This window comes from Saitoella complicata (assembly GCF_001661265.1).
Source record: "Saitoella complicata NRRL Y-17804 unplaced genomic scaffold SAICOscaffold_12, whole genome shotgun sequence".
In the NCBI taxonomy this organism is placed as follows: Eukaryota; Fungi; Ascomycota; class Saitoellomycetes; order Saitoellales; family Saitoellaceae; genus Saitoella; species Saitoella complicata.
The window spans coordinates 198,066-209,580 of NW_017567003.1; the positions used below are offsets into that span (position 1 = coordinate 198,066).

At 53.3% G+C, this 11,515-nt stretch overlaps 6 protein-coding genes across 6 annotated transcripts; 4 read left to right on the plus strand and 2 right to left on the minus strand.

Moving 5' to 3' along the window:
* The first annotated feature begins 210 nt into the window (after positions 1 to 210).
* SAICODRAFT_71365 (chorismate synthase) lies at positions 211 to 1,625 on the plus strand. The gene is made up of 2 exons (XM_019170678.1): positions 211 to 384; positions 442 to 1,625. Exons 1-2 carry the CDS (start codon positions 217 to 219, stop codon positions 1,570 to 1,572), a joined length of 1,299 nt encoding a protein of 432 aa, XP_019024056.1. The 5' UTR covers positions 211 to 216; the 3' UTR covers positions 1,573 to 1,625.
* Positions 1,626 to 1,734: 109 nt separating this feature from the next.
* SAICODRAFT_7546 (uncharacterized protein) lies at positions 1,735 to 2,046 on the plus strand (the record flags this gene model as incomplete). The annotated part of the gene is made up of 2 exons (XM_019170978.1): positions 1,735 to 1,919; positions 1,974 to 2,046. The coding sequence occupies 2 exons, from the start codon at positions 1,735 to 1,737 to the stop codon at positions 2,044 to 2,046; spliced, it is 258 nt and encodes an 85-aa protein (XP_019024057.1).
* A 229-nt stretch (positions 2,047 to 2,275) lies between these two features.
* On the minus strand, positions 2,276 to 4,848 carry SAICODRAFT_92617 (aconitate hydratase). Its single transcript, XM_019171821.1, has one exon. It carries the CDS (start codon positions 4,795 to 4,797, stop codon positions 2,434 to 2,436), a length of 2,364 nt encoding a protein of 787 aa, XP_019024058.1. The 5' UTR covers positions 4,798 to 4,848; the 3' UTR covers positions 2,276 to 2,433.
* Positions 4,849 to 4,951: 103 nt separating this feature from the next.
* Positions 4,952 to 6,130, minus strand: SAICODRAFT_71368 (3-oxo-5-alpha-steroid 4-dehydrogenase). Its single transcript, XM_019170679.1, has 3 exons — positions 5,947 to 6,130; positions 5,626 to 5,894; positions 4,952 to 5,509 (listed from the first exon to the last, which is right to left on the minus strand). The coding sequence occupies exons 1-3, from the start codon at positions 6,107 to 6,109 to the stop codon at positions 5,063 to 5,065; spliced, it is 879 nt and encodes a 292-aa protein (XP_019024059.1). The 5' UTR covers positions 6,110 to 6,130; the 3' UTR covers positions 4,952 to 5,062.
* Positions 6,131 to 6,277: 147 nt separating this feature from the next.
* On the plus strand, positions 6,278 to 6,885 carry SAICODRAFT_7549 (DUF423-domain-containing protein; the record flags this gene model as incomplete). The annotated part of the gene is made up of 5 exons (XM_019170981.1): positions 6,278 to 6,323; positions 6,377 to 6,406; positions 6,460 to 6,506; positions 6,560 to 6,570; positions 6,639 to 6,885. The coding sequence occupies 5 exons, from the start codon at positions 6,278 to 6,280 to the stop codon at positions 6,883 to 6,885; spliced, it is 381 nt and encodes a 126-aa protein (XP_019024060.1).
* Positions 6,886 to 8,666: 1,781 nt separating this feature from the next.
* Positions 8,667 to 10,970, plus strand: SAICODRAFT_35210 (cobalamin-independent synthase; the record flags this gene model as incomplete). The annotated part of the gene is made up of 1 exon (XM_019168409.1): positions 8,667 to 10,970. The coding sequence occupies one exon, from the start codon at positions 8,667 to 8,669 to the stop codon at positions 10,968 to 10,970; it is 2,304 nt and encodes a 767-aa protein (XP_019024061.1).
* Between the last annotated feature and the right edge of the window lie 545 nt (positions 10,971 to 11,515).

Sequence of the window (11,515 nt, forward strand, 5' to 3'; positions counted from 1 at the left end):
CAGCTACTCGTACAAGTAGCATCTCCATCGGTCAGGAGGTCATAATTGAGAACGACAACTTCACCTATCATCTTCCATTAGATTTCCTGTTTGTCTCATCTGATGCAGACCCTGCTGCGCCCATGCGACTTTTTGTGTAGCCGCGATCGCGAGTCATGATCATACACCAAAAGGACCCCGGAGCATCTCGATCTACAACAAATACCAGACCTCAAGATGTCTACCTTCGGAGAACTTTTCCGCGTTACCACCTACGGAGAGTCCCATTGCAAGAGTGTCGGCTGCATCATCGATGGTTGCCCGCCGGGAATGGCCTTGACCGAGCAGGATGTCCAGGTTCAGCTCACCAGGCGCAGGCCTGGACAGTCTGCCTTGACTACTCCTGTATGATTGATCCGACATTCCTCCTCGAAGATCTCGTGCTTACGATGTTGTATCTAGCGAGATGAAAAGGATCGCGTCGAGATTCAGTCTGGAACTGAGTTCGGTGTCACCCTCGGTACGCCCATCGGAATGCTCGTCAAGAACGAAGACCAGAGGCCTCACGACTACGGAGGCAAGACTACGGACATATACCCCCGACCCAGTCACGCTGACTGGACTTACCTCTGCAAATACGGTGTCAAGGCTTCCTCCGGTGGAGGTCGTTCTTCCGCTCGTGAGACCATCGGCCGTGTCGCCGCTGGTGCCGTTGCTGAGAAGTATTTGAAGGAGGCGCATGGTGTCGAGATAGTCGCTTTCTCCTCATCCGTCGGAAAGGTTCACATGCCCACCAGCAACACCGCCACTTCCTCCGACGACGACTTGTCTGCCGATGATGCCGATGAGAACGTCCCCGAGATTTCTGAGGAGTACTTGAAGCTGTTGCAGACTGTGAACAGAGAACAAGTCGATGCCTCTATCGTCAGGTGTCCGGATGCTGAGACTACGGAGAGGATGAAGGCACGTATCGAGCGCGCAAAGGCAAAGAACGACTCTATCGGTGGTACCGTCACATGTGTCATCCGCAACTGCCCCGTCGGCCTCGGTGAACCCGCCTTCGACAAACTCGAGGCTAAGCTTGCTCACGCCATGCTCTCCATCCCCGCCACTAAGGGTTTCGAGATCGGATCCGGATTCTTGGGTGCCGAGATGCCTGGCCACAAGCACAACGACCCTTACGTCGCTGGCCCCAACGGTACTCTCCGCACGAAGACCAACAACTCTGGTGGTATCCAGGGTGGTATCTCTAACGGTGAGAACATCTACTTCAAGGTTGCGTTCAAGTCCGTTGCTACCATTGGTCGCGAGCAGACTACTGCTACCTACGACGGTGCGGAGGGTGTCTTGGCCGCCAAGGGGCGTCACGACCCATGTGTCGTTCCCCGTGCCATTGCTATCGTTGAGTCTATGGCTGCTCTGGTCGTCATGGACGCGCTCATGATTCAGCACTCCCGTCAGGCTGCACGATCGCTCCTTCCCCCATTGAAGACCAACTTGCCATCATCTGCTACCATCGTCGGTGGAGCCAAGGCTGAGGAGAGCGTTCGCAAGCAGGAGGAGGGCACCAACACCGATGGTACTCCTCTTTAAATTGATAGAGAAGCAAGGATATCTTGGAGTTTTTGGGTGATTTAATATTTAGGTAGACGCACAGAAATTAAGAATTAGGCATGCCATGCATCATGCACTGTAATGAAGACATCAGTATCCACTCATACTTGCAGTTGACGAAAGCTACCTCCTGTACACTCAATGGCTACGGAAGAAGCTGCCGTACAGAAGCTTCAGTCATGGCTCAACAAGAAAACCCGCGTACATGCCTCTGACGGGCGTATTTTCGACGGAAAGTTTGTCTGCGTCGATCGGGATCAGAACGTCATCCTTGCGGATACAGATGAGTACCGGATCGAAAAGCCGGAAGAGAAGCGATTTATGGGGTGCGGAAGATCTCGCAACGCCTCAGTATCTAAGGTAGCTGACGTTTCTCACAGTCTTGTCGTTGTTCCTGGGAAGCATATCACCAAGTTCGAGATTCAGCAGCTGGATCCCGATGCGAAAGCTTGAGGTTGCGTTATCGGATATAGGGCAAGGCACGACATGAGTAACACCTGTTATTGGTGAAATTGCAATGCGCCTGGAGGCGCTGAGGACTTATCAAGTGCTTGTGACGAAAGTCACAGAGCTACCTTAACGCAGGTCTTTACTACGAGTCGGGAAGGAGGAAATGAGCGCCTCTGCAGGCAGAGCCAATGATACCCATGATGAACCAGCCGCTGTAGAGGAAGGCATATGCATAAGGTGAACGAACGTTTTTCGTATCCTATACACAAGGTACCTAGATCTAATGCAATTGACATATAACACCGTCGCCGTTATCCCAAAAAGAAAACCAAACCAAAATCAACTTTTGTACCATATTTTCACAGCTTCACCCCATTTTTTCGCCTTAGTTTAAGCAGAAGCCTGGACACTCTTGCGAATCAAGTTCAAGGCAGATCCAGCGACGAAGAAGTTGATCTGGTCCTTGGACATGGTGTGTGCCGTAGGAATCTCGATGACCTTACCGTCCTTCTTGGTGACCTTGAGGGTAACGATACCACGACCCTCGGCACCACCAGCCTCAACCATCTTAACGATGCCCTCAGTGTCGACACGGTCACATGGGTCAATGAGGTCATAGTCAGCCTCGTTGACGAAAGTAAGAGGAAGAACACCCTGCTTCTTCAAGTTGGTCTCGTGGATACGTGCGAAAGACTTGGTAAGAATGATGCGTCCGCCCAAGTAGCGAGGCTGCAAAGCAGCGTGCTCACGAGCAGATCCCTCACCGTAGTTGTGCTCAGCAACAACCAACCAAGGCTGGTTCTGCTGCTTCCACTTCTTCATGAGCTCAGGGATGGTGTAGCCGGTACCATCCTCGTCGTAGGCCTTGTTGGTCTCGCCGGTAACCGCGTTGACAGCACCGATGAGGGTGTTCTCGGCGATGTTCTCGAGATGACCCTTGTATTTCAACCACGCACCAGCAGCGGAAATGTGGTCAGTAGTACACTTACCCTGGACCTTCAAGACAACCTTCAATCCGTTAATCTCCTTGCCATCCCAAGCGTCGAAAGGCTCCAAAAGCTGGAGACGGTCAGAGGTGGGAGAAACGGAGACAGGGACTTCAGGCCGAGGTTGAGGCTCGGCCTCGGGGAGGTAGGAGGTGTCACCCTTGTCGAAACCGTTCTGAGGAAGCTCCTCACCCTTAGGAGCGTTGAAACGGAACTCCTTGCCGTCAGGGCCGGTAATTGCGTCAGTCATGGGGTTAAAGGTCATGGAACCAGCGTAGGTCATAGCGGTAACCAATTCGGGAGAAGCCAAGAAGTTCATGGTGGCAGCGTGACCATCGTTCCGAGCCTTGAAGTTACGGTTGAAGGAGGTCATGATAGCGTTAGGACCAACGGGCTTGCCAGCCTCGGGTGCGACGTCGGTACGGTTCCACTGTCCGATACAAGGTCCACAAGCGTTAGCCAAGACGGTAGCACCAGCCGACTCCATAATCTCGGTCAAACCATCACGCTCGATGGTAGCACGGACCTGCTCGGATCCAGGAGTGACGAGGAAGGGGGTCTTGGGCTTCAAGCCAGCCTCAGAAGCCTGGCGGATGATATCAGCAGACTTGGTCATATCCTCGTAAGACGAGTTGGTGCAAGATCCAATGAGACCCACGGAGAGGTCCTTGGGCCAGTTGTTCTCTTCAACAGCAGCCTTGAACTTGGAAAGAGGGGTAGAAAGATCAGGAGTAAAAGGACCGTTGATGTGAGGCTCAAGTGTGGAGAGGTCAATCTCGATGAACTGATCGTAGTTGACTCCCTCGTCGGCCTGCAAGAACCCGGTCTTCTGCGCATTCTTAGCAGCATCAGCAACGGGCCAACGGCCGGTGTGCTGAAGGTAAGCAGACATTTTCGCGGTGAAAGGGAACAAGGAGGTAGTAGCTCCGACCTCGGCACCCATGTTACAGATAGTAGCCATACCAGTAGCAGACAAGTGCTCAAGACCATCGCCAGTGTATTCGATGATGTGTCCAGTACCACCACGGACAGTCAACTTTCCGGCCAAGGACAAAATCAAATCCTTAGGCGAAGCCCACTTGTTCATCTGGCCAGTCAACTTGACACCAATGACCTTAGGAGCCTTCAACTCCCATGGTGTAGCAGTCATGGCGTCAACAGCATCAGCACCTCCGACACCGATAGCGATAGCACCCAATCCACCAGCGTTAGGGGTGTGCGAATCAGTTCCAAGCATCATCAATCCAGGCGCAGAGTAGTTCTCCAACACAATCTGGTGAATAATACCAGATCCGGGACCCCAGAACTGAATACCGTACTTCTTAGCCGCGGACTCGAGGAAGTCGAAGATCTCCTGGTTGTTCTTGATAGACTGCTCGAGATCGCCCTTGGCGCCCTTGTGACCGACAATCAAGTGGTCGCAGTGAATGGAAGCGGGAACGGCGGACGAGGGCATACCCGCAGTCATGAACTGGAGCAAAGCCATCTGAGCGGAAGCATCCTGCATAGCAACACGATCAGGCTTGAGCTTGAGGTAAACCTCACCCCTGATCTTTCCATTGCGACCAGCCAAAGATTCCTCAGGGTTGACCAAATGGGAATAAAGAATCTTCTCGGCAAGAGTAAGCTTGGTGTCCTTACCGAGGATGTTGCGGACCTCCCCGAGACGATCAATGAGCTGGTTGTATGGAGGAGTAACGCGCTGGAAGTTGGCGTGCTGGGCAGTCGCCAGTCCGCGAAGCTTGGCGAACCGAGAAGCTGCTGCCATTGCAAAGAACGTAAGGGAAGGGAGGGAGTGGTGGTGTAGAGCTTCTTCAAGGGACCTGTCGACTTTCGGGTATATGCGCGGCAACTTTTTAGGTTTGTGCGGAGATCGCCACAAGATTGACCAACCGATAGCGAGAGAATAACAATCTGGACATGGACCCTGTAATTCTATTTCGAATGGCTACCCGACTGGTCTAAGACAGTTTCCGATGCTTGATTTCCTCGGATACAGTTCCAATTGTTCGTTGCTTGCCTTCCCGGCACGCTCAGAAAACGCAGGGAATCACGGCCTTCCGTCCCTCCGGATAGTCCTTCCCAAACTTCTCCGTATACCACCGATGCGTTTTCCAAGCTCTCGGTAGCATCGCTCCTACCTCCGCTGCTACGAACGCCAATGGAGCGCTCGCCAATGCTCCTGCCCAAGTCAACGGAGTCGACGCCAGCGCGAACCCCGTCCACTCAATCCACTCACAGAAATATGAGGGGACACTGATGAGGGAGTAAAGACCTCCATGCGGAATTGAATAATCGCCCCTGTCCTGTGTGCTCTTGTCACTCTGGCTCTTCTGTTTGTCTCGACGGAGGGAGTATAGGATCTCGTCGTGGTAGAAGTTCCCAATGAATCCGACTGTCCAAAGAAAACGCCCAATGGCTACTTGTGTGTTTGGTAGATGTGCGCTGGGCGATGAGGCAAAGTAGGCACCAAGAAGAAGCTACAATGACGTTCATGTCAGCTAGTTGTCCCGTGGGAGTATTTGCCCTCTTCTTCATCATAGCCCGGTAACGACATCGACAAGAAGGACTCGGCAGGAGTATAGGATTTACATACCCCATTGATATAATTAAACAGCACCGCAGACCCAAAAACACTCACATGCATCGGTTTCATGCTCGGTGCCCTAAACATCGGCCCAATGACAGCTCGATTGGCATAATGCAACAGATACGACGCAACCAGGACGTAATTCACCAAACCTCCTGCTCTTTTTGGTGCAGAGAGGTATGTCGAGAGGAATGCCAGAGGCGAGACGAGTTCCATAAGCATCCAGCCCCATCGGCCGGGGATGTTGAGTTTGGAGTTTTGGAGGGAGAAGCGACCTATTCATGCTTGTCAGTCATGTCTCTTGGACATGGAACCACAGGTATGAACCATGAGGGGCATCGATCACGAAGACCACCGGTGCGACCAATGGGAAAAGTTGGAAGAAACGGAGGTAGGCTGTGTATACCGCCGGATCACGGGCAGAGGTGTAGATTGAGTGAGGTGGGAGGTAGTCGTGATACTGAGCCAGGAATTTCTTGAGCACGTCCATCGCGTGCGTCGAAGATCAAAGTAAAACCCGAGGATATGGTAGAGACTGCAGCTAGGCTCGCGTTCAGTACGGAGTTTCACGTCGTGGTCGCACGCTGCAACGAAATTGCGGGGTGCGCAACCGACGTCACCAAGAACAACCCAATCGCTCGAACCATACTTCATCAAGATGGCACCTCTATCAGCATCATTCACCAAGATTGGCGCCCTTTATGGTAGTGTTTGTTTATCGGAGCAGTCCTGCTCTTTGCTAATCCAGATGCTACAGGAGCTGCGGGCGTGATGTTAGGAGCTTTTGGTACGGCTGAAGCTGCTTTGGGTTTGATCTGTGGTTGATGGTGGTGCTTATAGGCGCACATGGATTGCAGACGAGAACAACTGAGGCTAAGTTGATCAAGGTATTCCTTACTTTGTCACTCGCGTAACTCACCGCTAACCATCCCCTCCACAGAACTGGGAAACGTAACCCTACCCCTCCGCCTCCTTTCCACTCCCCATTCCCGCCCGCCACTTACTTACAATCCTCGCAGCGCCTCGCACTACCTCCTCGCCCACGGCATCGCCCTCGTCGCCATCTCCACTCACCCCCGCTTCACCCGCTCCTACGCCCCGCCTCTCATCGCCCTCGGCACCGCAATGTTCTCTGGTTCAATTTACGGACTCGTCATGGCGAGACTCAGGGGAGTCGAGGGTGCAGGGCAGGTGTTGGGGCCTATTACGCCGCTTGGGGGGACGTTGATTATCGCGGGGTGGGTTAGTTTGTTGTTGGCGCCGTAGATGGGGATCGTATAGAAGGTGTATGTATGTATGTGGAGAGGGAAGGATATGGTACTAAAATTTCGACTCGGAACGCACTTACGCGTTAGCAAGGGAAAGGACAGAGGGTGCAAAAGATACAGCACCCGAGTATTCCCAGCTGGTCTCCCACGCTAGTACTGACTGGGCCCTATGATGCTTAACTTAGGAGATCGGACGGGATCCTGTGCTTTCATCATGGTATGGCCGTATCTGTCAAACATTGATTCGGTGCTCTGGCATTCTGCATTATCACAAGAAAAGCAAACATTCTTGTCCGCGTCGCCGCTGGGATCACTTCCCTGGTTTTAGGGTCGTCATGGATCCCAAAAGGGCGGGTCATTTGAGACAATAGGGAAAATGAGCAGCTAAGGAAGTTTGAACACCCGATGCCGCTAACTGTATATTAATGAAGGACCTGCCGAACGCTTTACAGAGGAGGTCCGAGCGCACTTCCCACGATCTCAATGATGGGTCTGCAGTCCAGGTTAAAATCACTACACTTTGATCTCTCGTTGATGCCTCACACTGTTTATGCTTGTACCTGAAGATGGCACAGCTTGCAGGGCTGACGATCTGGGTACTGTCTCTGCCAGTGCCGTGTATACTTTCATTCACGTTTGTGCTTCCAGGAAACGCGATGTGATCGAGAGCGGGCAAAGTACCGCGCGCGGACGTTTGGCGAGTGTGGTTGTGCATCGTCGTCGTTTTCCTAAAAGGTTCGTTTAATTCGTAGTGGAGCGAAATGGCGAAAATTGTGTTTCCGATCTCCGGTTTTCGGCGGGGACAACGAACACCGGAGATGTCGTTCGCATTTGTGGTATCAGACAGGTGAGGTGGTGAAGCGAAGTTTGTTGTGAGTGTGAGAGGCAAGTTTACTGTGGAAAGGCCGATGTGAGAGTGGATCAGTCGGCAGTGAAAAGGGTTGCCAGTGTGAATGGTAGCGTAGATAGTAACGGTTGTGGGCAGCGATGCTCTTAGCATTGATCGTTGCCGGTTCGTTGCTGACTGCGGTAGGTAGGGTGCGAAATCTTGTTGAACTTGCTGACGGTCGGCATCATATCGACGTCGGGCGGCAACAACAGCGTAAACCTGTAATCGCCTGGACGAGGTGCTATACGTCGTTCAGCATTGCAAGATCATGTCGTAACACCGTGGGAACGCCGGGAAAGAGCCGTACGAAGAACCCACATTCAGAACCCGCAAGAAGTCACCGAAGTTTCTCAGGGTCTGTCACACGCCCGATCTCGTACTTCAGGGTCCTCATTACTTTTTAACCTTAAGTCACCGGAGATGATTTGCGTGCCCTTTCGGATAAACTGTTCGTATACGCCCGGCTCGTCAGCAGTGGTCAATGCCGACCATTTCCCTTTCGGGCGAGTCGAGCTTCGGGCATCGGGAAGTGACTCCCGCGCGCGGAAAAACAGGTTGCCTCCAGAAAGGTGAGAGACAACCAAAGAGGTCCCCGATGGAGATGAAGGCGGGCCCACTGAATGCCGTGAAACAGTCTGAAGGGATGTGGGATTCAATTGTGAGGAATGGATGTTTTCTCGTTTGGCAGCATACACTGCCGGTTTGCAATCGTTGACTGCCGACACGTATCCAGCGCGGATAAACTGGGCATCTACGTCAAGCCACTGACTCTCATACATGCTGCACCATTTTCGCAGGATCTTCGAGCTCGTCCCGCTCGTCTACAAAAGGAGGCCATTCCCTCGCCCTCGACACGGTTCCCCATCTACTACACATACAAACCAGACACAATGGTTACATCAACAGTCCTCGGATTCCCCCGTATGGGACCCAACCGCGAGCTCAAGAAGGCGCTCGAGGCTCACTGGGCCGGCAAGATCTCAGAGGCTGACCTTTTGGCCACCGCCAAGGACTTGCGATTGAAGCACTGGAAGTTGCAGAAGGAGCAGGGCGTTGACGTCGTTGCTTCTAACGACTTTTCCCTCTACGACCACGTCTTGGACCACTCCGTTATGTTCAATGTCATTCCTGAGCGTTACACCAAGTTCAACCTCTCCACCACTGAGACTTTCTTCGCTATGGGCCGTGGATTGCAGCGTGCTGCGACTGAGTCTGCTTCTGCTGTCGATGTCACTTCCCAGGAGATGGTCAAGTGGTTCGACTCTAACTACCACTTCATGCGTCCCGAGTTCTCCAACAAGACCGAGTTCAAGTTGAACACCACTAAGCCCGTTGACGAGTACCTTGAGGCCAAGGCCGCTGGTATCGCTACCCGCCCTGTCCTCCTCGGTCCCGTTTCCTTCCTTTACCTCGGTAAGGCTACCAAGGACTCTACCGGTCTCGAGACCATCTCCCTCCTGGAGAAGCTCCTCCCCGTCTACCAGGAGTTGCTCGGTAAGCTCGCTGAGGCCGGTGCTGAGTGGGTCCAGATTGACGAGCCCATCCTCGTCTTCGACCTCCCCGAGAACGTCCGTGCCGCCTACAAGAAGGCCTACGAGGCCCTCGCCTCCGCTACCAAGCCCAAGATTATGTTCGCTACCTACTTCGGTGAGCTCGGCTCCAACCTCGACGTCGTCAAGGGTCTCCCTGTCGAGGGTATCCACGTCGACCTCGTCCGTGCTCCTCAGCAGCTTGACTCCGTCCTCGACATCTTGAACGACACCCAGGTTTTCTCTGCCGGTGTCGTCAACGGACGTAACATCTGGAAGACCAACCTCGAGGAGGCCGTCGCTACTGTTCAGAAGATCGCCCAGAAGATCGGTGCTGAGCGTGTTAACGTTGCTGGTTCCTCTTCTTTCTTGCACACCCCTCACACGCTTGAGTCCGAGACCAAGTTGCCTGAGGATGTCAAGCAATGGTTCGCTTTCGCTAAGGAGAAGGTTCGTGAGTTGGCCGTTATCGCTAAGGCTGTCGCTCAGGGCCCCGCTGAGGTTCGTGAGGAGCTCGAGGCCAACAAGAAGGCCATGGCCGCCCGCAAGGCTTCCAACTTCGCTACCGTCCAGGCTGTCCGTGAGCGTCAGTCAAAGGTCACCGGCGACGACTACAAGCGCAAGTCTCCCTTTGCTACCCGTAAGGAGGTTCAGAAGGAGAAGTTGAACTTGCCCGAGTTCCCTACCACCACCATCGGTTCCTTCCCCCAGACCAAGGAGATCCGTGTCGCCCGTCAGAAGCACACCAAGGGTGAGCTTTCTCCCGAGGAGTACGAGAAGTTCATCGAGCGCGAGATCCAGGAGGTTGTCAAGTTCCAGGAGGAGTGCGGTCTCGATGTCCTCGTCCACGGTGAGCCTGAGCGCTCTGACATGTCTGAGTACTTCGGTCAGCGTTTGGATGGTATTCTCTTCACCGTCAGCGGATGGGTCCAGTCTTACGGTTCCCGTTGCGTTCGTCCCCCCATCATTGCTGGTGACATCTCTCGTCCTCACCCCATGACTGTCAAGGAGTCCAAGTACGCTCAGTCCTTGACCGACAAGCCCATGAAGGGTATGCTTACTGGTCCCGTCACTCTCTTGAGGTGGTCTTTCCCCCGTGACGATGCTCCTGATGCTCTCCAGGCCGAGCAGCTCGCCTTGGCTCTCCGTGATGAGGTCTTGGATCTTGAGGCTGCTGGTATTTACGTCATCCAGGTCGATGAGCCCGCTCTCCGTGAGGGTCTTCCCCTCCGTAAGGCCGACTGGGCTCCTTACCTCGACTGGGCCGTCAAGGCTTTCCAGCTCTCCACCGCTGGTGTCGAGGACCGCACTCAGATCCACTCTCACTTCTGTTACTCTGACTTCAACGACATCTTCGACTCCATCAAGGCTTTGGACGCCGATGTTACCACCATCGAGAACTCCAAGTCTGACATGAAGTTGTTGAAGGCTTTCAAGACTGGCAACTACGAGGCTTGGGTTGGTCCTGGTGTCTACGACATCCACTCTCCTCGTGTTCCCTCTGTTGAGGAGATCGTTGAGCGTGCTAAGGAGATGCTCGAGGTTATCCCCCGCGACCTTTTGTGGATTAACCCCGACTGTGGTCTCAAGACCCGTGGATGGGCTGAGACTAAGGCTGCTTTGATTAACTTGGTCGAGGCTGCCAAGGAGTGCCGCAAGCTCTAAGCTTGTTCGTCCTTCCTTTGGAAAAAAAACTTGTTTGATATATTGCGAAAGAAAAAAGTGCGAGTGTAAGTTGGGATTCTGGTTTCTTTTGGATTTTTGACGGCGTTTTATTCCTTGATTCAACACATGGGCATTACGGCGTTAACATAACATGGAGTAACGAAGTGTTATTACCCTACCCTTCAACCGGGTTTTGGGAAAAGAGATTTGTGGGCGGAGCCCCGGTCTCGAATTGTCTTTTTCTTTGTCTTACTAGCTGTTGCATTGATACCTCATAATCAAGATGTTCTTTCATCTATCTTCTGTTCAAACTCCTAATTTCCAAGATCGCAAGAAACCCACCATGGCAGCGCGCACTCGCGGTGATTCCGGCCAGTGGACCACTCAGCCCAGGCGATCACCCGGCCCACGCACGGACCTTGAATCGCGGCGGTACGAATTCGAATCATCTTGGCAATAATTCAAGATTATCCCGAAAATCGCCGCTCGTCGCTCGATTTGTCGGTACGTGACGTCACGGCCCTCCGCGAGCTCGTTTCCCGGCC